The 23,845-nt window shown below is 40.3% G+C and overlaps 2 protein-coding genes across 4 annotated transcripts in view; one reads left to right on the top strand and one right to left on the bottom strand.

Annotated features, from left to right (window-relative positions):
* Nucleotides 1–2,318: 2,318 nt before the first annotated feature.
* On the top strand, nt 2,319–19,223 carry CCN6 (cellular communication network factor 6). 2 transcript variants are annotated; one of them, XM_031935536.1, is made up of 6 exons: nt 2,319–2,617; nt 10,111–10,408; nt 13,895–14,137; nt 16,012–16,075; nt 17,246–17,439; nt 18,692–19,223. In XM_031935536.1, the coding sequence occupies exons 1-5, from the start codon at nt 2,516–2,518 to the stop codon at nt 17,250–17,252; spliced, it is 714 nt and encodes a 237-aa protein (XP_031791396.1). In that variant the 5' UTR covers nt 2,319–2,515; the 3' UTR covers nt 17,253–17,439; nt 18,692–19,223. The 2 variants fall into 2 exon arrangements, with proteins under 2 accessions (XP_031791396.1, XP_023074815.1); XM_023219047.3 differs by lacking the exons at nt 2,319–2,617; nt 16,012–16,075 and having other exon boundaries at nt 9,299–10,408.
* A 1,503-nt stretch (nt 19,224–20,726) lies between these two features.
* TUBE1 (tubulin epsilon 1) overlaps nt 20,727–23,845 on the bottom strand; it is a 16,110-nt gene continuing 12,991 nt past the window's right edge. The window contains exons 10-12 of one of the 2 annotated variants that reach the window (XM_023219041.1): nt 22,398–22,538; nt 21,544–21,718; nt 20,727–21,216 (exon numbers count right to left, since the gene is read on the bottom strand). In XM_023219041.1, the coding sequence (XP_023074809.1) occupies nt 21,058–21,216; nt 21,544–21,718; nt 22,398–22,538 (475 nt within the window). In that variant the 3' untranslated portion in view covers nt 20,727–21,057. The remainder of the gene's footprint in view (nt 21,217–21,543; nt 21,719–22,397; nt 22,539–23,845) is intronic. The other variant, XM_023219042.1, reaches the window with a different exon arrangement.

Genomic DNA, 23,845 nt, shown 5'->3' with positions numbered 1-23,845 from the left:
TCAGCATCTTCTCTCCCAGCAGATCATTTAGCTGTAGAGGGCAGAGATTAAGTGTGTTTTATTGACCAAGTATAATCGCTTAGCTTTCACTTTTTAATCTGTTAAATGAGGATGGTAATACTGCTTTTGCCCACCTCACTGAGCTGTGAAATTAAAAAACATAATATGCAGGAAACCTCTTTGTAAATCACAGAACATGGTGCACATTGAGTTATGCTTAGCACCGTGTCTATTTTAACATATATCACAAACGGAAACACTTGTGAAATGAGCTCCTAGACAGATTAGCATTCTGTTAAATGAGATAATAGGGAAACATGCTCAGAACAGGACACACACTGTGATAGCTTTTATTGTGTAAGGTCAAAAATAGCAGCCCTAACCTCTAAAAATACCTTATTCACGGAGTCCACCCACAGTTGGCTGGAAAGAGTTAAATAGGAGCTCCCACAGCCAAAGGTGTCTAAACACATGACAGAATGAGTAACCCAGCGCAGGTGTGTTCCAGAGCTGGAGGAGGTTTTGCAGGTTACTTTTCAAGTAAGATGTTCCTTTCCTACCAAGAGGCAAGGATGGTCAACATCTATCTTCCCCTGCTCCGCATCAGCGAGACTGCAGAGGGATGGAAGACAATTCCAGAAAAACGGCCGCTGCCGCCAGCATTTCATAGACAGCAAATGGGAGGAGGGTGACACTCCTTAAATCCAAACATTACACAGATATGTGCATTACTCTACGTGGAACCGGGAGAGCTGGAGCTGGAGAGACACAGTTGATGAATACCCCAGTGTTGGGCTGCGACTCCTCTGCTTTTCATAGACAAACCAGAAACATGAAATTATCCATCCTGACGGCCGGTGTGGTGTGGGAATCACAGGCTGGGAACCAACAGATCAATGGTGCTACCAGGAGATAAAATGAAAAAGGTCAGATTGAACCAAAACAGACACATTTTCTTCACTACTCCATTCTCTGGTTTTGTCTTATTTCTTAGGGAGGCAGGATAAGGCGTTGACACCCTAACTACAGTGGGTATTCCTTGTTGTTCGATGTGTGTATACTTAGAGTTTAACTGACTCCTTAGTAAGCTCTGTGTGATCTGCAGGTTTTAGGGTGTCTGTGGTTCTCCAGGGACACCAGATTCTCTGTGGCAGAGGACAACCTCGTTTTTCCCAGGCCCTCAGCTCAGACCTACGTGAGGCTTGACATTGTCTTTATACAATAGTGACTACCTTGAACAGAAACAAAGGTGAGCAATGTGTATAGAATAGATAAGGCAGCAGGAAAAGGCAGGATAGGTAACTGATCAAAGGAAATAGAAATAGGCCTTGGGTTGGGGGCAGGCAGGTGGGACCCCTCAGGGACCTGAGAGGGACAAAGCGCCACGGTAGCGGCAAGTGAAGATGGGACACAGACCCAGGCTGAGAACATGGGGCAAAGGTCCCACGTGATGACATAGGAGGAGATGGGCTGGTGGCCACAAGTTTCAGGCAGGTGAGTATGAAGAAGAGGAGTACAAACCTGTCAAAATTTTATCTTTAATCTTTTTATTTTTGAGACGAAGTCTTGCTCTTGTCCCCCAGGCTGGAGTGCAATGGTGCCATCTCCCCTCACTGCGACCTCTGCCTCCCAGGTTCAAGCAATTCTCCTGCCTCAGCCTCCCAAGTAACTTGGATTACAGGTACCCGCCACCACGCCTGGCTAATTTTTGTATCTTGTTTTTAGTAGAGATGGGATTTCACCATATTGGCCAGGCTTATTTTTATTCTTAATTCATTCAATGAATGATTGCTACCAGTGTAATTGTTTGATATTAGGCCAGGAAAAATGGAGGTTAACTTCATTGTCGTCTGGCACAGAACTGTGGCCACAAAAAGAGGCGTTTCTCAGGCCAAATACTGTAGGAGTCCGTTCCCCTGCTCCATCTGTATTTTTTCCACTCAGAGTCCGCCTGGCATGAGAAAGGTGTTGGGATAAAGGTGAGCTCAGGGCACTGTGGGTGCCTCCGAGAGAATCTGAGCTAGGGGAGTCAGGGTCCCTCGAGAGCCTGCCATTAATACGGAGGTGCAAAGCCAGGGCTAGGTTGTGATGGGTCCTGTGGGGGGCCAGGCGTGCACTCTGTAGGTGAGGATGAAGGGGGAGGGGGGGGCAGCCCAGAGAGGACCCGGAGCAGGGCAAACACAGATGGAGAAGCTGAGGGCAAGGAAGGGAATGACGTGGGACCCCACCCGTTGTTGGGGGCAGGTCACACAGTCACTTCGAGAACAGTCACTACTTGCCCTGCCCTCGTGAGTCCCGGGAGGAAAGTGCTCGCCCGCTCCTGACCTGTGACACGCTCACAGCGAAGGCAGGTATTAGAAGAGTCCCATGAAAGTAAACAGGGTATTAAAACAGATCCTTAAAAATAAAAGTGCAGGCTGAGAGTCGGTAGTGTGGGAGGTGGAGGGTGTGTGTTCTTGTGCAGAGGAGCTTGGGGTTTGCAGAGGAGACAGGGGAGCTTTGTGTACCCGGAGCAATGAACAAGCGGCGACTTCTCGACCCCTCGGGGTGGCTCCACGGTCCCAGCGACATGCAGGGGCTCCTCTTCTCCACTCTTCTGCTTGCTGGCCTGGCACAGGTAAGTCCTCTCCCCCGACTCGACTCTCTCCCTTCCCGAGACTACAGCCATCCTCAGTTCTTCAGGCCAAAACTAAACAAAACGAAGATGGGGAAGCGGGAGGATCAATGGCTTGTGCAACTACTTCATAAGAAATACGAAGCCATTTTTCTTTCCAAATAAAGTTCTGTGTTAGTTCATGGGCTTCACGAAAGAAATGTAAAACATTTCTCCCTTTCAGGTAACGGCACTGAAGCCTCCTTTCGCTATGTTTGAACAGCCCCACGCTTTCCTATATATTTTTGTAGCGGAGTCTAAGGCACAGCCTGGCACAGTGTGGGAAACAGTGTCTCTCCATGCCAGCTCCAGGCGGAGGCTCAACTTTCCATTGCTGTCTGCAAAATGTGCAAAGAGCCCCTGGAAAAACGAATTTTGACAGCGGCTTTTTCCAGTTAAGCCTGTCCTTGTTTGAAAGCGGCACTTTGGAACAAACATTTGCATTTTTAAAACATTGTCTTACTTTGTCTTTTCTCAGTCCATGTGTTTCTCACTTCCTGAAAGGGAAGCAGTCTATGGAGGCTTGGAAATATTTCAAGCAAGAGACCAAAGGGAAGTTTAACTTACTATGCGCAATGCATTGCCTTAGTCTTTTTAAATAAGAAGATGAAAACAAGGTGACTTAATTGTTGATTTATTTACACGGTAGACAGGGGACAGAGTTTTGAAATCTGGTGATTTAGAAAACACAGGCGTGTCTGTGAGTTAGTGGTTGATTGGGACCATAAGTAGTGGATATATCTTAGAAAACAAGGAATTGGAAGTTGTTATACCATATAGAGAGATATTTACGATCTCAAAAGAGTCATGCAAGAATGTCAGTGGTCTAGGTCATTGCTGCTGTTCTGTGGAGGGGCTCACTCCCCTGTCTGTGTCTCCAATTCCACTGTTCTTGAGAAAAAGCCTGTCATTGTGGATTGAGAGCAGCTGCATGTTCTTAGACAGCAAGTATTCCAACACAGAGAGATGTGTATAAAATAAACAACAGCAAACACAGAAAGGTGTTACACACAGAGAGGTAAGAATGGATTATTTTGTGCTTAACTTTGCTTTTATGAATTCATAAATTCATAAAATACCTGATAATACCTAGCATTTACTGAATATCTGCTATATGCTAAATACTGTGCTGGGTGCTTCATTTATTTATTTAGAGACAGAGCCTCACTCTGTTGCCCAGGCTAAAGTGCAGTGGCGCAGTCTCGGCTCTACCTCCACCTCCTGGGTTCAAGTGATTCTTGTGCCTCAGCCTCCCGAGTAGCTGGGATTACAGGCGTGCACCACCATGCCTGGCTGATTTTTGTATTTTTAGTAGAGATAGGGTTTTGCCATGTTGGCCAAGCTGGTCTTGAACTCCTGACCTCAAGTGATCCGCCTGCCTCGGTCTCCCAAAATGTTGGGTTTACAGGTGTGAGCCACTGCGCCCGGCCCAAGGGTGCCGGGGGTTACATAATAATAAATCTTAATCATCAAAACAACTTTAAAGGTCTGCATTATTAATCCCATATTACAGAGGAGATCAAATGGTGGGAAGTTCTGTAAGATCACAGAGCTCTCGCAAAGTTCGGATCTGTTGCCAAAATGCTTATTCTTTCTATTGCACCATTCTAGTGCCGCGTATTGTCTTGAAATTTTGCCGTCGAAAACAATCAAAATATGTCTGAGGAAAAGAGAAAAATATAAGATTCTTTATATTTCCCCACATATTGGCTATGTCCAGGCCTTTTCATTTCTTCCTGTATTTCTAAGTTACTATCATAACAGAAGATCTGCAGACTGAAGATCCTCCTTTAGTATTTCTTGTGAAGCAGATCTGCTAGCAACAATTTCTCTTAGGTTGTGTTTACCCAGAAATGGTTTTTATTTCACCTTCATCTTTGAAAGATAGTTTCACTGGCTATATAATTCTGGGTTGACAGGATTCCTGCCCCCTCTTTTAACATCGTCTCTGGGCATCTCGTTCTTCTCTCTCTCTCCCTCTTCCTCCTTCTTTTGATGAGAAGTCAGATCTCCATTTTATTGTACTTTTGTATGTAATGCTTCCCCCTTTCCTCAGTCTACTATTATGATTTTCTTTCTTTCTTTTGAGATGGAGTCTCCCTCTGTTGCCCAGGCTGGAGTGCAGTGGCGCGTCTCGGCTCACTGCAACCTCTGCCTCCTGGGTTCAAACGATTCTCTGTCTCAGCCTCCCGAGTTGCTGGGACTACAGGTGCACACCGCCACACCTGGCTAAGTTTTCATATTTTTTAGTAGAGATGGAGTTTTGCCATGTTGGCCAGGCTGGTGTTGAACTCCTCACCTCAAGTGATCCACCTGCCTAAATCTCCCAAAGTGCTGGGATTACAGGTTATTTCAGCTTCATTTTTGAAAGATAGTTTCACTGGCCATATATTTCTGGGTTGACAGGTTGGGTTTTTTTTTTCCTTTCAACATTGTCTTTGGGCATCTTCTTCCCCATCTCTTCCTCCTCCTCTGTCTTTTGATGAGAAGTCAGACCTCATATTTAATGTAATTCTGTATGTAATGCTTTTCTCAGTCTACTGTTATGATTTTCTCTTTATCCTTGGATGTCAACAGTGTTACCTTTTGACCTCAGAGATGATCTGGAAATGCTTCAAAACTGGAGAGATAAAGAGGCATCCAGGGGGGCAGTTTTGGGAGTGTGCCTTTCATTAGAAAGAACACGAGAAAAAGCAGGGAGGAGAAAACCAACCCAGGGAGTCCAGTCAATGGCAAGCCATGGAAGGAGAGTGTGTGAGAGCTAAAGCTCAAGAGGTAGGCAGGGGAGGGCTTTGGATACCTGGCCCAGAAGTTTAGGTTGCCCAGTATAGACTGTGGGGAACCCCTGATTGGGCTTTAAGGAGAGGAGTAATATAACCAGACATGCTCTTTAAAGAGATTCCTCCAGCAGCAATGTAGTAGATACACTTGAAAAGTCATTCTGGAGGGAGGAAGACCAGTCAGGAACTCGTAGTCATAGTGCTTACTTAGTAGCAGTGAAATGGGGAAGAGCCTCTGGTTCTGGGAAGACAAGGACAATAGAATACATAGGATAGGTCACTGAATGGCCACAGGAGGTGAGAGAGAGGAAGACGACATAGATGAATCCAGATTCCTGACTCCAGACTTTGAAGAGTGAAAAATGATGACTTTTGGACTTGAGTATTTCCTGGAGGACATCTGGGTGGAGATGTCCAGTAGGGAGTTAGCTCATGGGTCTGGGGCTCAGTGGAGAAGTCCAGGTTGGAAATTTAGATTTCAAACTTGCATAGGATGAAAACTGAAAGCAAGGGGGTAGGTGAGGTTGCCAAGAGACAGTGTGTGAAGTGAAGCAAGCAATACATTAAGCTAAGAAACACCAATAGGCCTAAATCTAAGTCAAATTCAGGGTAACAGGAGCCTGTGGAGGAGACTGAGAAAGTACGTTGAAAAGTAAGGGGTGTATTGGGGGGACCAGATGTAATGAAATCCAAGGTAGAGGAGAGTCAAATGCCTTAGAGAGGTGGGCTAAGAGGGGGCACTGAAGAGATTTCATGGACATGAGACCAGCAAAGAGGCCACAGAACCTCGCACCCTGAATCACTGGTAGCTATAGCTGATCCTACGCAAAACTGAGTAGGCAAAAATTTTTAAGTTTAAATGTTTTTTAGGATTCTAGCTTTACTATTTCTACTCCCTTCTCCACTTTGGTGTTTCCTTTTCCCCTGCTCCTTCTCCAGAAGCCCAGCAGTGTCCTATCCTCCCCATCAAAACCCATTCTCATGTTATGCATGCAACTTTTGAACGGCAGCTGAAATGTTACGCTTTACTGGGGCATATGTGTTTTACCAGTGGTAGGAAAAAAGGCTGAGTGTTTAATACTAGGTGGAATTTCATACAGATACTTCTAAATGTAGAGTTTTTGAGGTGCAGATTGACTTAGATCTAGGAATCAATTCAACAGCCCCCAGTTCCATCAAATAAACATTAAGAGTTATTTACATAAGTGAATTGGCAGGCACTGTGCTAAGTGCTGGTGGTATGCTCACAAACAAACCACAAGCACCTGAGGTTGGGTAACTTTATGGCTAGTGGAAGAGATAGGCACTTACATGGGTAATTTCAGTTTAAAATCGTGCAAGGCGGGGAAGTTACAGGAACCTTTCTGGAAAAGATGATACTGAAACAGAACCTTGAAGGATAACTAGATGAAGAAGGAACAGGCCGGGTGCGGTGGCTCACTCCTGTAATCCCAGCACTTTGGGAGGCCGAGGCGGGCGAATCACAAGGTCAGGAGATCGAGACCACGGTGAAACCCCGTCTCTATTAAAAATACAAAAAAATTAGCTGGGCGAGGTGGCGGGCGCCTGTAGTCCCAGCTGCTCAGGAGGCTGAGGCAGGAGAATGGCGTGAACCCGGGAGGCAGAGCTTGCAGTGAGCCGAGATTGCATCACTGCACTCCAGCCTGGGCAACAGAGCGAGACTCTGCCTCAAAAAAAAAAAAAAAAAAAAAAAAAAGAAGGAACAGGGTCTGGGCAGAATGTTCCAGGCAGGAGGAACAGCATCATATATGCAGGGAACTGCAGGCACTTTAACTTTCTGGAACCTAATGCATACAAGAACTACAAGACACGAGGACACGAGGAAGGCCCTGAATGCTGTAAGTGCTTTCACCTTTCCTGTAGTTCAGACACTTTCAGGTGTGAAGGATGAGGGAGAGGACGAAATCCAGATGGTTTTCAGCTTCCTGACTAGGGGCCCTGAGTGAATGGTGACGCCATTCACTAAAATGGGAACTGCAGGTTGAGGAGCAGTTTGTCAGGGGGAGGGTAGTTGTGGAACCTCAATGTACATATGTCCAGTAGCAATGAATAAGTGGTAAGCCTAAGGGATGAGGTCTAGCCTGGAGAAACAGATGCAGAGATTCGGTGATTTGCTCAGTATCAAAGCTGGGTTGCCGTAGGAGTTGGACTAGGAAAGGAAGGAGGGTAAGTATTGAGAGCTTAGGCTCTGGAACCTGCCTGCCTGATTTAAATCGCTCTTCTACCTCTTGATCTGTTACACAGGACAACTTAAATAATTTGAGTCTCAGGGTCCTCATTGATAAAATGGAGTATACAGTTTCCTATTGCTGCTGTAAGAAATCACCAAATTGAATGGCTTAAAGCAACAAGATTATTTACAGTTCTGGACATCTGGTGTCCAAAAGTGGGTCTCACAGGGCTAAAATCAAGCGTTGGCAGGACTGCCGCCCTTCCGGAGGCGGCAGGGGAGAATCCATTCTTTGTCTGTTCTGGCTTTTAAAGGCTGTCTGACTTCCCAGGACCATGACTGCTTTCAGCAACAGCATCGCTTCTACCTCTGCTTCTGCCATTGCATCTTCTCTGACATGCCTGTCTCCTTCCCTGGTGGACCCAATATACTTGTGATTACCTTGAGCCCACTTGGATAATCGAGAGTGATAACCTCAAGATTCTTTTTTTTTTTTTTTGAGATGGAGTCTCGCTCTGTCGCCCCGGCTGGAGTGCAGTGGCCGGATCTCAGCTCACTGCAAGCTCCGCCTCCCGGGTTCCCGCCATTCTCCTGCCTCAGCCTCCCGAGTAGCTGGGACTACAGGCGCCCGCCACCTCGCCCGGCTAGTTTTTTGTATTTTTAGTAGAGACAGGGTTTCACCGTGTTAGCCAGGATGGTCTCGAACTCCTGACCTCGTGATCCGCCCGCCTCGGCCTCCCAAAGTGCCGGGATTACAGGCTTGAGCCACCGCGCCCGGCACCTCAAGATTCTTAAGTTGATCACATATGCAAACTCCCCTTCATTGTTTTAGGTAACATATATGCACAGGCTCCAGGGATCAGGACATGGACATCTTTGAGGGGACCATTATCTGCCTATCGCATGGTATAATCACCACTGCACACTGTTGCTATGAAGGTTGATTGAAATAACCAAAGTGATTTATGAAGATTGCAGTCGTCAAGACAGACATTAGGCAAAGACCTTGCTTTCAAGATGCTTACATTCTTGGTGCAGGTATCAGAAAGTAAACAACTGAAATGTGTAGGTAGTAAGAAAGGTGGTAAACTCTATGGCGAAAGGACTGGGATAGGGTGCCCTTTCACACAGTGGTCAAAGAGGGCCTCACTGAGAAATTTGAGCACACACCTGAGGACAATAAAAGAGTGAACTGTGGCCGGGTGCGGTGGCTCAAGCCTGTAATCCCGGCACTTTGGGAGGCTGAGACGGGCGGATCACGAGGTCAGGAGATGGAGACCATCCTGGCTAACACGGTGAAACCCCGTCTCTACTAAAAAAAAAAAAAAAAAAAACACAAAAAAAACTAGCCGGGCAAGCACCCTATCCCAGTGGGAGGCTGAGGCAGGAGAATGGCGTAAACCCGGGAGGCGGAGCTTGCAGTGAGCTGAGATCCGGCCACTGCACTCCAGCCTGGGTGACAGAGCGAGACTCCGTCTCAAAAAAAAAAAAAAAAAAAGAAAAGAAAAGAAAAAAAAAGAGTGAACCGTGAAGATATCTAGGGGCAGAGTGTGCTTGGAGTCAGAGAACAAGGACGCTGGTGTGGCTGGTGTGGGGGCACCAAAGTGGTGAGTGGCAGTGGGCAAAGTAATATGGGGAGGGGGACTACATGATGCAGGGCCATGGCGGCACTTTGAATTTTACACTGAAATGGGAAGCCATGAGGAATGCACTCCATATGAGCAAAGAGTGATATGAACTGGCTTGTTTTAAAAGAATCATTCTGGATGTCAAGTGAACAAAGGAGCAAGCAAGGTGAACCTTCAGGAGGCTGTTGTAATCATCTAAGTGAACAATGGTGACTTGGATTACGATGGTAACAGAGAGGGCATCAATAAATAATTGGTGTGGGTATTTTTAAAGGTGTAATAAACAGGATTTATTGATGGAATTAGGTGTAAAATGTGAAAGAGAAGAGTCAAGCATGATCTAATATCAAGGTATTTTGGAAATACATTGGCATTTGCTCAAATGGGGAAGTATGTGGAAGAACAGATTTGGGGGAAGCTTGGGGGCTTGTTTTTGGTCATATTAAATTTGCTATGCCTATTAAACATCGAAGTGGAGATGTTAAGTAGGCAGTTTGAGTTCAGAAGAGGGGTATGAGTTGGAGATAAGAGATATTAGTGAGGGAAGATACTTTAGAGGCCTTATCCATGGGGCTCTGAGGTTTATAGATTAAAGAGGATGAGAAGAAACTGGCAAAGGAGAGTGAGAAGGAGCAGTCAATGAGAAAGGAGGAATAAGAGTGGAATAAGAGCCTCCAAGAGTCTGGGAGGCTGAGTGAAGAATAGTTTAAGGAGAGTAATTTTGTCAAATGCTGATAGGTGTTGTAATGATTATAACTCACCACACTGTGTACTACCTGTTTGTGGGAAATCTTCTATTCCTATTATACTATTACATAGAGAAGCTATTTCTAACATCACCTTTATTATCAAATGAAGTTCTGCTGCAGGGCACAGGGCACTGGACCGTTAGATACAACAGCCGAAGGAAGGCCTGGAGAAGTGTCAGATGCACATCAGCGTAAACAGTTTTGTCACTGGCCCTGCAAATGCCCTCATCAGAAGCCCCATTGCCCTCCTGGAGTGAGCCTGGTGAGAGACGGCTGTGGATGCTGTAAAATCTGTGCCAAGCAACCAGGGGAAATCTGCAATGAAGCTGACCTCTGTGACCCACACAAAGGGCTGTATTGTGACTACTCAGTAGACAGGCCTAGGTACGAGACTGGAGTGTGTGCATGTAAGTGTCTGCTTCTGGACCTGCTGGAAAAGATTGAGTCTAGACAGATTTCTTTCCTGCAATTGTTAGCTTCGAGTGATCAGCTTAGTTTGGCTAAATATGAGGTGGGTTTAGTTTTCATGCACCAGTGGGACTGCCTCCATTGTATTGGATACTACGTGAAGTTAGCAGATGCTTACACACATTCAGAAACCCACTATTTTCATTGCATTGAGGTGATCTTGCAGTTCTTCTCAGGTAATTGCTTTTAATGATAGAAAATAAAAGGAATTATCTAGAGTCTGACTTCTTAAAGTGCTACAAAATGGCAGCTTTTGTTAATACTGTCAAAAACAATCCAACTTCGGCCTTTTCTATAACAAAAAATAATCTGCTTGAAAATATTAGAATGTATACCCAGTATTCAGAGATACAACTTTAACCTCAGCTTTGCCAACTAATGATTGAGTTGCTGTGCTTTTTACTTCAGCAGATTTGTAAAAAAAAAAAAAAAAAAAGGTGAGGTCACCCCAAACCACAATCTGACCCTCAGCCTTGTGTGACTAGGCTCTGGAGACTGACTCAGATCATCTAAACATTGACACTATTTCAGGATGCCAAATTATTTAGGATAAAAAAATAAAATTTCTAAGGAAAGAGAAACACTCATGTCACCTGGGCAGTTTAGTCCGTCTGCAGAAAAGTCTAAGCAGGAAGGCAAATTACAATCAGAAGTTTGGTTATGAGCCACGGAATGAGAGCCTATTTTTGGAGTCACGCTGAATGTGTAGAGTCCTCAAGCTTGATAGCCTGATGCCCCTGCCAGCACTGTATTGTATGGTTAAAAATGTGGGATCTAGGTTCAAGTCCTGACTGCTCTGCTAACTGAATACACTTGATCAAGTTGTTTATTCTCTCTGTGCCTCAGTTACATAATATGTACTTCCTAGCTTATAGAGTTGCTGGGAGGATCAAATAAAATAATGACATAAAACACCTAGCACAGTATCTAGTATTCAGTGGGCTCTCAAAAATGTTATTTATTGGAATCCTATAAGGAAAACATGACCTATCAAACAATGTGGCATTCAGGACACCCATTTTTCCCAAGCTGGGCAGGTTATTTCATTAACCCGACAAACGCTTAGTGACCATCCACTACACAGCCAAGCACTGTGGCCAGCAACTGAGGACATGACAGGGAAAACAAGAGATACAGGCCTTGGCCTCAGAGAATCAAATATTAAGGGGTCAGACCTTTCCATAAGTAATTTCACACAAAATGTGATGAGACTTTTAACAGAGCATAGCCACGAGGATAGGAATGGGGATAATCTATAACTAGGGCCCCAAACTATGACCTGAGAGTCAAATCTAGCCAACAGCCTGTTTTTGTAAACAATGCTTTATTGGAACATGGCACATGAACGTAGAGTCTACGGCTGCTTTTCAATGGCAGAGTCAGTAGTTTTCATCAAACACTCTCTGGCTTGCAAAGGCTAAGGTAGTTTCTATTTGGCTCTTTGCAGAAAACTTGATGATCCCTGATCAAGAGCAACGTTTTAAAAACTTTTTGATCTGAGGACCCCTTTATAGTCTTAGAAATGACCCCTCTATAGTCTAAAAATTACCCGTTTATACTCTAAGAAATTAATGAGGACCTAAAGAGCTTTTATGTGGGTTTTATCCATTGATATTTGATGGATTAGAAATTTAGAAATATTTATTAATTCATTTAAAAAGAATAAACCCATTGCAGATTAGTAAGAATAATGTTTTTATGAAAAAACATATAACTTATTTTCCAAAGAAAAATTTAGTCAAAGAGTGTCATTGTTTTACATGTTTTGAAAATCTCTCTCGTGTCTAGCTCAATAGAAGATAGCGAGAGTCACACATCTGCTGCTTCTTTCAATCTGTTACTATGTGTTTTTCTGGTTGAAATATGTGAAGAAAATCTGGCATCACACAGATATGTAATTTGAAAAGGGAGGAATATTTTAACAGGCTTTTCAGATAATTGTGAATATACTTTTATGTTTATTGATATTATGTTAAAACTTGACAAGTGATAGTGTCTTAAAAATTAGCTGCATCATGGAATCTGAAACCACATCAATGAACTTTCAACTCTGTGACATTAAAATGCATCAGTCTATCCAAGACCCGTTTGGAATAGATCTTTTACTCATGCATAATTTTGCCATTCTATGCATTGTTCATTTGGAAAATATGTTTACTGTGTTGTAGAGATGTTCAAAATATTGATACACTTAATTACGTAACATCTAAAAAAATCACATTAATGTCATCCTCACCAGAAAAGTCTACATATTGGATAAATATAAAGATTTCAGTGATGGATACAAGTTTTCCAAAATTTGAATTTTTCCTTGAAATCTTGAATTCTCGCATTGACAAAAAATGCTGTCACAGTTGTTTTCCTTGAAGTGACAGGCTCACTTTGCTCATTTTCAAAAAAAAAGTTTCCAAAATACACAAGTCTGAATAACCAGTTTATCATCAGTCATTTCTTCAAGTAAAATTCCCACTAAAAAAAGTGGTTAGCTCAGCTCACAACTTTACCAATGACGTGGTTCCTTAAGTTTCCCTGAGACAGTCATTTGCTGAAGTTTCAAGACAGCTATTCACTGGAATATTCTATGTATATTTCCTATTTTGTTACATAGAATATTAAAGAGACCAGTGCTTGATGATTAAGATTTAATAAAATTAATACTTTTTACTATGCCATCAAAGATATTCTTAGGTAAAACTCCTCCCTCTTTTAAAGTATAAGTACCTGGCAAGGAAAAAGACAAGATTACTTCTACAGTTTGATTCATGCCAAGGCACCAGCAGTTCAGTTTTAGCTACAGTTGCTTTTGTACACCAGTGCAAATACTCACACAGTGTAAAAGGCCAGCCACATCTTAGTATTTGGAAAAGAGTTTTGACCTTGCAGATTCCCTAAAACTGTCTCAGGTACTGCCAAGGGATTAGAGGACCGCACTTGGGGAAGAGCCTATCCAGAAGGTCAAGAATACCCCTCAGAGGAAGTGAAACTCTCCTACAATCTCTTAACAAAACCCGTCAGTACCTTGCAGTTCTGTAGTTAACTAAAGTATAGTTTCTTCAGACATTCACTTATCCTAAGAATATATCCTAGCCTATTGTTGGATGTCTGGGAAAACCGGTCTCACGAGACATCAACCTATCTCAGATTTATTATCAACTGCTATTCTTACGGTGATTTTACAGGATCTTTACTTGGTCTTAATTCTGGAAGTGATCATGTGGGGTGTATAGCCTACAATATAATGAAAATGCCTCACTTTAGAAACCTTTCTACAGATGTCCCATGAAGGAGGTTCCAAATGGAACCTAAGAAGTTGAGAGCTATACTTCATACAGGAGATAATCTATTTCTTCTTAGGTTTATAATTGGAGGTCTACACTGTCACAGGTTATGGCTTCTTTGGCAATTTTGCTCTTTTCTCTTTTCAGACCTTGTAGCTGTTGGATGCGAGTTCAACCAGGTACATTATCATAATGGCCAAGTGTTTCAGCCCAACCCCTTGTTTAGCTGCCTCTGTGTGAGTGGCGCCATTGGATGCACGCCTCTGTTCATACCAAAGCTGGCTGACAGTCACTGCTCTGGAGCTAAAGGTGGAAAGAAGTCTGATCAGTCAAACTGTGGCCTGGAACCATTACTACAGCAGCTTTCAACAAGCTACAAAACAATGCCAGGTGCTCATAAGTACAGCTATTTTTCATGTATGACCTTGGTGGTATTCCTTCATGTTCCTTTTATGTACCATAAGTACTCAGTAAGGACTTACTGATTGGTGGTCAGAGTGAGATATAGTTTGAGTGTATCATTTTACTCAATCTTTGCCTCAGACAGGGATAAATGTCTGAAAAGGAGATGTTATAATGTTTTAGAATTTTCTGGTGAAACATTTAAAAACATTTTTAAAAGATCTACTAGGTCAGGAAGCTCTTCTAAAATCTTACACCTCTGCTTATTCCCAAACTCTTCTCAGGAAAATTGACCAAATTTTGTTCACATGTACCCTGGAATAACTTATTTGTATTGTTCTATTATGGGCAAGAAGTTTGACCATCCACTTCCCCAAATTTTAAAAGGCAACATTTCTATGTGATACAGGCAGAAATCAGAGGCTACTGCTGAAAAATAAAAACTGACACATATTTTGAACTTGTAAATATTATTTCTAAAAATAGAAATTTCATAGGAAGTCCGTTCATTCACTCTGAAATTGAAGTTCAATTGCTAATCTCTCTCTGTAAACACACACACACACACACACACACACGCACAGAGGCATTTTTAAGTAGGTTACCCATGTATCTATGTACTCAGAAAACTGAAGTATGATTCTTCATTACTCATCTTGTATACCTGACCATTTGCAAACAGCTTAAGTATATTCGTAAACCCTGTATCCTGGTCTGCTCTAAGTTAGCATTTTATTTAAGCATCAGCATATTTTGGGAACAGGAGTTTCAAAACCACCAGCAAATAAAGTATAGAAGAGGAAGGACTCGGAAGGGGTAACATCGAAGTCTGGTTCTTGTTCACATCTCTGTGTTCTCATCCAGAAATCAAGAATGGCTTTTTCTTCAAGTTTAAAGCTTAGTGAGAGGTGCCATGGAAATGTAGAATACTTGTATGTGTTAACAACTCATAAGTTCACTTTTATTAAGTGAATATTTAATAAAGGCAACCATAAGCAGAGAAATGAGTTTTAGATATTTAAAAACTAACTCTATAAAAGGAACTCCAGTTTTGTCAGTTAATTAGAAAAACAAATTTACCAGGTTGTGGTGAATTTGCATTTACTAGACGTGTTCAGTTGACAGCATGACAGTGTTAATGCTCTAAAACCTCTGAAATTATAAGCCCTATCCTTATTATTTTTTTTTTTCAAAATGTACAGAACAGTTAGTTTTCTGCATTGGATTTTAGCGATTCAATATAAGGCTCTTAGAACCCATGCATAAACTTCCCTGGAAAGGCTACCTTAGAGCAGTTTTCCACAAGCGAAGCCCTTTGGATCACGTTCAGGTTGATCTCATTTTAGAAGTTAGAGCAGTTCAGTGGATTCACTTTGACCTTGGTTGGGAAAGGCATCAGAGAGTCAGTCTTGGTAGTTAGTGACTTGTCAGGTAACACGAGAAAATCTCCTGAAGTGTTCTCTAGTATTTGCGATTTAGAGCTAGATGTGCTTCAAATGAAGTATATGTTCAGTCTAATGTCTCTTCTTTGCTTAACTGTGAAATTGTATTTATGGCCCACACAGGAGAATTTGGCTTTTAAAATTAACCATAATGACAAAAACACATACTTTTAAGATATATTTGTGAGTAATTTATAGTCTATGGTTGGAATCTAGCTTTTGCTAGGTCAGTATGAAGCATGCAATGACATAATGCCCTCATGCTTTTTTCAATGCTCACCAAACACTAAGCTTTGTTTAAACAATCTCTTCTAGTTTTCTTGCTTTTTAATGAATGGTAAATTCCTGAACTACAGCTCTTGGTTTAACAAGTAGGATTACTGGTAACACGGTAATCTAACCTGCGTTTATTTATTGCAGATGTGTGCCAAGCTTCTAATCTGCTTCCTGCATTGAGGTCTTTAAACTGTTGTCTACCTTCCAGGTATCTTCACATTTCTGCTTCCTCTCCTCAGTTCTATGTGCAATTGCAAGAGACTTTACTGTAATAACACTGAAAGCAGTGTCCTAGTATCAATTAAAATAGAGCACATACTTTAAAGAGACTATTTCTTATGAAGAAGGCTTTTTTTTTTTTTTTTTCTGGGTCTTTTTCAAGTTTTAAATTGATTTTTTTGAAGTAATATAGCCAGAATTTTGCTGTGCAGACCCAAATCACAACTGTACTCCCAAAGCATTCATTTCAAGATGCACATTAACCTTAAGGAAATGCCTTGAGATAGTAAGTCACTATGTAGTTTGCTTAAAATGAGCCAAGGGCTTGATTCATTCATAACAAGAAGCTCCCAGTGACCTTATATGGAAATGGGAGCATTATTATACCCTCTTACATTCTCTCTTCCCCTTCTATTTTCCCTTAGCAGCAGACATTGGAGGGGCTCTGTCTACTCACTCACTGACCCATCTATTGCTCCATCCATTCTGTTTTTTCATAAGTAATTTGAAATCCTACCCAACTGGAGAGTGCTTTGGGCCTAAGAACATAGGGAGTGTGACAACTAAGTTGAATGAATGAAATTATACACTTGCAATGACTTTGCATATAAACTATTAGTTTAGTTCAGTATAGCATTAGTTAATTAGTTTTCTAAAAGACTAGATTCAAACAAATGGAAGAAATCTGGTCTCAAATATAATTTTTGTATTTTAGATTTTAACATATTATGAAAGTTAACATTAAGATCATACTGTTCTGATCAATATCTCAGATTCTCTAATTTTTGTTTCGACGACTGTTAGAAATGAGCAGGCAAGAACCAGGGAAAGGACAGCTCGGCAGGAACATAAGCTTAGGCTTAGGATTCAGAGGACAGGCGAGGCCGAAAAATGCAGATGAGTAAATCTTCTCAGTTTTTCAAGGATAAAGTATTTTTATTCCTCCTAAGAGGTTGGAGTGTAATACTTGATTGAAAGTTAATTTTGGGGTTGGGAAAGAGGGAGATAGAATGATAAATTAGACCATCAACTTCTTTTATTCTGAGTTATACAAAAATATTCAGATTCCTTAAACATTAGCTTAAACATGATTAAAAATTATCTGTTTATACAAGTACATTTATATGTATACATATGTACTTTTCTCCCTTTGTTTTAGCTTATAGAAATCTCCCACTTATTTGGAAAGAAAAATGTCTTGTGCAAGCAACAAAGTGGACGCCCTGCTCCAGATCATGTGGGATGGGAATATCTGATAGGGTGACCAATGAAAACGGCAACTGTGAAATGAGAAAAGAGAAAAGACTGTGTTACATTCAGCCTTGTGACAGCAATATATTGAAGACAATAAAGGTAACATTTAAATATATTTAACTTAATTCAACATTAAGAGATTCCTGAAAAGCAAGCATGTGTGTGTTTTGGAGGGAGGGATGGTGTTTAGTTCTTAGAAAAATAAAACCATCTCGTTATAATGCTTAAAGTCAAACTATTTCAGAGGAAAACAGGTAATAACTGCACGTTGTGGGGAAAATTTGACCAACCAGAGCAGATTCTAACTTCTTTTTTCTATGTTAATGAATAAAAGCTTTTGGTTGCTACACTATAATTATGAAAACAGATATTATGAACATCAGAGTAGAGAAATCCTGATCTTAGTTATATATCACTAACTTGGAAGGAAGCCACACCATTTCCAAAATGCTCTATGCTCACATAGTAAACGTGCTAAAACACTACAATAAAATATTTACCCTAAGATTGTTTGGTATAACTAGAGCTGGTCCTACTTCTTGAACGAGGCAGGAAGTCTGTCTCAAAAAGGGTAATTTTTAGAAATGCTACACAATCCTTCTTACCCCAAAGTTATTCTCTATCATATTAGCAAGTTGACAACTCCGTTTTTTTTTTGTTTTTTTTTGTTTTTTTTGAGACGGAGTCTTGCTGTGTTGTCCAGGCTGGAGTGTAGTGGCCGGATCTCAACTCACTGTAAGCTCCATCTCCTGGGTTCACGCTATTCTCCTGCCTCAGCCTCCCGAGTAGCTGGGACTACAGGCACCTGCCACGTCGCCTGGCTAATTTTTTGTATTTTTAGTAGAGATGGGGTTTCACCTTGTTAGCCAGGATGGTCTCAATCTCCTGACCTCGTGATCTGCCTGCCTCGGCCTCCCAAAGTGCTGGGATTACAGGCGTGAGCCACCGTGTCCGTCTGACAATTCAGTTTTAAAGAAAGATTAAGATAAGTATTCATCTACCCATCCACTGAAAACTGTCTGGGCTGTGTTATGGACTTTGCTAAGTCTTAGATAAATATTTAATAAGACATGGCCCTTGATATTAAACAAAACAGAAATTTCTATTTATTGTAAAATTGAGTAAAGAACAGATAGCAAAAAACATTGGGGAATAGGTGCTATAATATGATGGAGGAAGAATAGAGAGGACAGACCTCTGATGAGAAGGGGATCTTAAGGGTAGAGAAGAGAGTGCTGGAAATCTAATGCCTCCAAATAATTGTTTGTACTATAAAATATTTCTACATGTTGTTTTTCTAAACTACTGTAATCAAATTTAAAGAATGACTTCATTTTATGTATCTTTTCAGATCCCCAAAGGAAAAACATGCCAGCCTACTTTCCAACTCGCCAAAGCTGAAAAATTTGTCTTTTCTGGATGCTCAAGTACTCAGAGTTACAAACCCACTTTTTGTGGAATATGCTTGGATAAGAGATGCTGTATCCCTAATAAGTCTAAAATGATTACTATTCAATTCGATTGCCCAAATGAGGGGTCATTTAAATGGAAGATGCTGTGGATTACGTCTTGTGTATGTCAGAGAAACTGCAGAGAACCTGGAGATATATTTTCTGAGCTCAAGATTCTGTAAAACAAAGCAAATGGGGGAAAAGTTAGTCAACCCTGTCATATAATAAAAAAATTAGTGAGTATAAATGGTGGCAAATCTGCTTTGTTTAAAACAGTATGAATGCCTGTTCTTAGATCACTACATTTAAGGCATTAGAAGCTTTTAAAAAAAGATATCCTAAAAATATACATAAAATTTGAAAAACTTAAAAATTGAACTCATTTCTAAAATATATCCTATAATTATATAATATGCAGACATTTGATACCATCTAAGCATTTTGTATATGAAAAATATGCAATTTACAATAAAATATTTTACAAAATAATCTGGAATACTTGCTAAAGATGTATAAAAAGCATACTAAATTTTACTCTGGGCACAGTGGCTCATGCCTGTAATCCCAGCACTTCGGGAGGCCGAGGTGGACAGATCATCTGAGGTCAGGAGTTTGAGACCAGCCTGGCCAACATGGTAAAACCCTGTCTGTAATTAAAAAATTCAAAAATTAGCCGAGTGTGGTGGCGTGTGCCTGTAATCCCAGCTACTGGGGAGGCTGAGGCAGAAGAATTGCTTGAACCCAGGTGGTGGAGGTTGCAGTGAGCTGAGATTGCACCACTGCACTGGCACGGAGGAGCGAGACTCCTTTGTGGGGGAAAAAGTATACGAAATTTAAAAAATTTAATCTAGATTTGACAATGTAGCCTGGGTGCCCATTAGTTGATAAATCATTATAGGGCAAGTGAAATTCTAGATTAATTCTTGAACAGTAATAAGATTAAGCTATAAATATATTTAGACTTTTCATTACCTGATCTTTAACATCAGTTTCTTTTGGAGAGGAGAAAATGCAACTTTTCCGGCCACAGTTAACAACTGCAATCTAAAATTTTTTATATCAAATATTATAAATAATTAAATTTCCAAGACAAAGAAAGACCAAGAACCGTATCATTACGTTGCAAAGGAAAGAAATATAAATAATAAAACTTAAAATTAACCTGTGGATCTGAAATATAAGTTGCTATTAAAAATAAATTAATGTTAAGGCTAGAACTGAAGATTATAGTAACTGGAACAATTACAGCCGTTTATTGCAAAGTTTGGAAGATATCAAGCTTAGTAACATTCTGTTCATTTGTATAAATGACATGCAGAACAATAACAAGTAGCCCTGTTGAAAAATATGGACATTTAGTATAAAATCAATTGGTTTGATAAGAAAGCAATTATTTAAAAAGTGTAATACAAATACATTTTAAGTGTACAAATTAGGATTCTTTTGAGCAAACAAATTGTTATCTAAAGAAGAAGCAAAACCTCCTTAACAGTTGTAATAAAACCTATGCCCGAAAATTTAGTGGATATTACATGGGAATATTTATACTGTGTTCTACTCCCAGTAACTACATTTAAAGAATCAGGATGGCCGGGTGCGGTGGCTCACGCCTGTAATCCCAGCACTTTGGGAGGCCGAGGTGGGCGGATCACAAGGTCAGGAGATCGAGACCATGGTGAAACCCCGTCTCTACTAAAAATACAAAAAATTAGCCGGGTGCAGTAGTTGGCGCCTGTAGTCCCAGCTACTCAGGAGGCTGAGGCAGGAGAATGGCGTGAACCCGGGAGGCAGAGCTTGCAGTGAGCCGAGATCGCGCCACTGTACTCCAGCCTGGGGGACACAGCGAGACTCCGTCTCAACAACAACAACAACAAAAATAAGAATCAGGATAACTTAAATAGAATATCAAAATAGAAATTATAAATAATTATAAAAATATATACAATATTTTAATTGAAGACATGCTTATTAGTGCATAAATGCCTAAATATGAGGCTATAATACAGCAAAATATTCAAGAACTCTGTTCTCTCAATTTTAGAAAAGGGAACTTTTCTGAAAAGAAATGTTTGAAGTTAAGGTACTAAGATTTCACTAATTTCACACATTGGTATTACCAACAAATTGTGATTAAACAGAAATCACTCTTTTAGACAAAAATATTTCCTAATATGAAAAAACTGGTTTCCAAATTACAAAAATGTTGAAACAGAAGGGTCAGAAAAAACAATGTGAAATAAAGAAAATATTTTTGAGGGTTTCTTTTTTACATAGCTATGCTTAGTCTGGGTAAATCTTGCACAGGCATGTTTTTTGTGGCATCCAGTTGGTTATATTCCTGTATGAGTGCTGATAAAGATGACACAGCTTCTGTGAAATAGCTTTCTTCCATCCCTTCAACTTGTAGATAGTGATGAAGGTGAGCCTATCAATTAAAAAATTAGGTAACATTTACCATTTCAGGAAGTTTAATGCATACGACTATCCTAAAAGGTAAATATTCCTTATTAAAATTAGAGTTCGTTCAGCTCCGCACTTGAAAGAGAACTTGTGTCAAATTGAATGAATCCCATAAACTCATGAATGTTCTCATTTAGAGTAAAAGTAGTATGAGCCTCTCCTCTTCAGTTATAATCAGTACAACACACATAATAGAGAAGATCACCTCTGATTTATAATAGTGTAATTTTTAAGAATACATCTTAAATCGCCAAAACAAACACACACAGTTACAAAGCTGTACAATAATTACCTTTTTCTTGTAGAGCCTCATGAATCTCTCTTTCAGTTCCATGAAGGTGGGCTTCACACATGTGTTATTTGCTAAAGCTAATAAGGAATGAGAATGGCCCACAGGAGGTATGGAACACAGGCTGGTCTTCCAGCCTTCTTGATTCCAGGAGACAAATTGTAGAGATGGTTTTAATCTGAGATTTAAAAAAAAAAAATCTCAAAGGTAAGAACTAAGGCACTAAAAATGTCTGCCATATTAGTTAAACCAGTGCTCATATTAGTAAAACCAGAACATTATGGATGGTATCATTCTAATTGCTTAGTTTATGTGCTAAGTTATCTATTTTTTACCATTGGCAGTAACATGGTACAGTCTGACAGTGAACTAAGAGACATTTTGTAGGGGAACATTAAATTGGCTGTGATGGTGATTCAAGAAGCTAGAAACTCATTCCTTAAGAGGAGAAATCTAGGGATATAAACAAATGAAGGTACTATCACTTTCCTTACTTTGTAATTCAACAGACTAGTTTTCTTATAAATAGAATGAAATAGTAACACAAAAATCAGAAGTACTACTAGTAGTAGTAGTACTGGTGGCACTGATAATAAAAATAGTATAGCTATGATTTTCTGAACACTTTCATAAAACATGTCATATATCATTTAATACTCCTAAATCAAAACTATGTACTATTATTATCCTTATTTTACACTTGAAGAAAACAAGGCACAAAGAGACTAAGTAGTTTGTTCAAGGTCACACTTTAGTAAGTGGCACTGTTAGAATTTGAAGGGCGGCTGTTAACTAACTACTATGCCACACTGTCCCAAGCAGCACACACAAATTATCTTTAAAAATAGAAACCAAACCTTTCAATATTTCTACGAAGATCTGAAATTTGTACATTTCCTCTAACCATGAGCGCACAGGCAAGGTAAAGACTGTGTTTGGGGTCCGCCCGAAGCAGCTGGTGATCTTTACTAAAGGCATCTGAAAACATCTGATCCAATCTGCAACAATGAAAGTGTCATTGTTTATACAAAATATTACTTCTTTCTTCTAGGTATAACTAAAATGAAGATAGTCCTCTATAAGTAAATACACCACACTAAATATTACACTAACAAAATATTAAATTATACATATTCTAAAAATATTAAATAACTATAATTTTCTTGAAGCAATCTTGATGATATGAAAAGAGAAGAAATCATGTAATGTTTTCTTTTTCTGGGGGGAAAAAGCTTCTGCAGTATATTGGTGATTTCAGGTAGCCACAAAATGTTGACTGTAGCATTACTGAACTCTATGTAGTACTGATTTTTGAAACTTGTATCATTATTACTTAGTTCAGTATACCTTATTTATTTCACAGTATCCAAACTACTAAAACTAATTAAAAGCCTGTAACATTAAGACTATTACTTTGTAAAGTATATTATATCATAAACTAGTTAACAGGAGGAAATTATCAAAGGACAATGTGAAGCTCTCCTATAAAAGATGAAACTCCATAGTAGTGCTCCTAAAAGCAGACTTTTAACCTAAGTCTTTTAACTGGAAGATGAAAGACAAAAGAAAATAAAGGTGACTGACAAAGTTTATATCTAACAATACACAGACTCCAATGCTAGGCTGATGCCAATGGACATTTAATAATCACCACGTTGCACACACTGGGTATGGTGCTTGGCTTGTTAAGGTTACCAGCATCCCATGCAGAAAGGGAGTCCTATCTATTAGTTGGCAAAGTGGTCATTTGCTGTTGGCTTAGATGAAAACTTAACCAATATCACTTGCGACATTCCTGAAGTATAGAATTATCTTGTCAAAACTTTAATTATAAAAAGGAATCTTTAGTTTTCTTCAAAAACTTTAAAAACATTATTTTCAATCTGTTTTAGAGACAGGGTCTTGCTTTGTTGCCCAGGCTGGAGTGCAGGGTCAAAATCATAGCTCAACGCAGCCTCAAACTCCTGGGTTCAAGTGATCCTCCCACTTCAGTCTCCAGAGTAGCTGGGACTACAAGTGCAGACAGGCTCTCACTATGTTGCCCTGGCTGGTCTGGAACTCCTGGGCTCAAGTGATCCTCCCATTTCATCCTTTCAAAGTGTGGGGATTACAGGTGTGAGCCACGGCACTCAGCCAATTTAGTTTTTCCTTTCTTATTTACATACTGTCCCCTTACAGAGTTTGGCAGGACCTTTGCCCTCAGTCAACTGTGAATGCCACTGTGAACTTTTCAAGCTCATCGTCAGTATACATGCTAACAGTATCTTTCAAAACTACATTTTTTGTTAAGTATACTGATGTACTC

Source organism: Piliocolobus tephrosceles, chromosome 5 (genome assembly GCF_002776525.5).
Source record: "Piliocolobus tephrosceles isolate RC106 chromosome 5, ASM277652v3, whole genome shotgun sequence".
Classification (NCBI taxonomy): Eukaryota; Metazoa; Chordata; class Mammalia; order Primates; family Cercopithecidae; genus Piliocolobus; species Piliocolobus tephrosceles.
This window is presented reverse-complemented; position numbering and strand designations above follow the sequence as displayed.

Coding starts and splice junctions, on each gene's coding strand:
- CCN6 (XM_023219047.3), top strand. CDS start 10,105: ATGAAGTTCTGCTGCAGGGCACAGGGCACTGGACCGTTAGATACAACA. Junction 10,409..13,894: donor CGAGACTGGAGTGTGTGCAT/GTAAGTGTCTGC, acceptor TTCTCTTTTCAG/ACCTTGTAGCTGTTGGATGC. Junction 14,138..17,245: donor AAGCTACAAAACAATGCCAG/GTGCTCATAAGT, acceptor CCTTTGTTTTAG/CTTATAGAAATCTCCCACTT.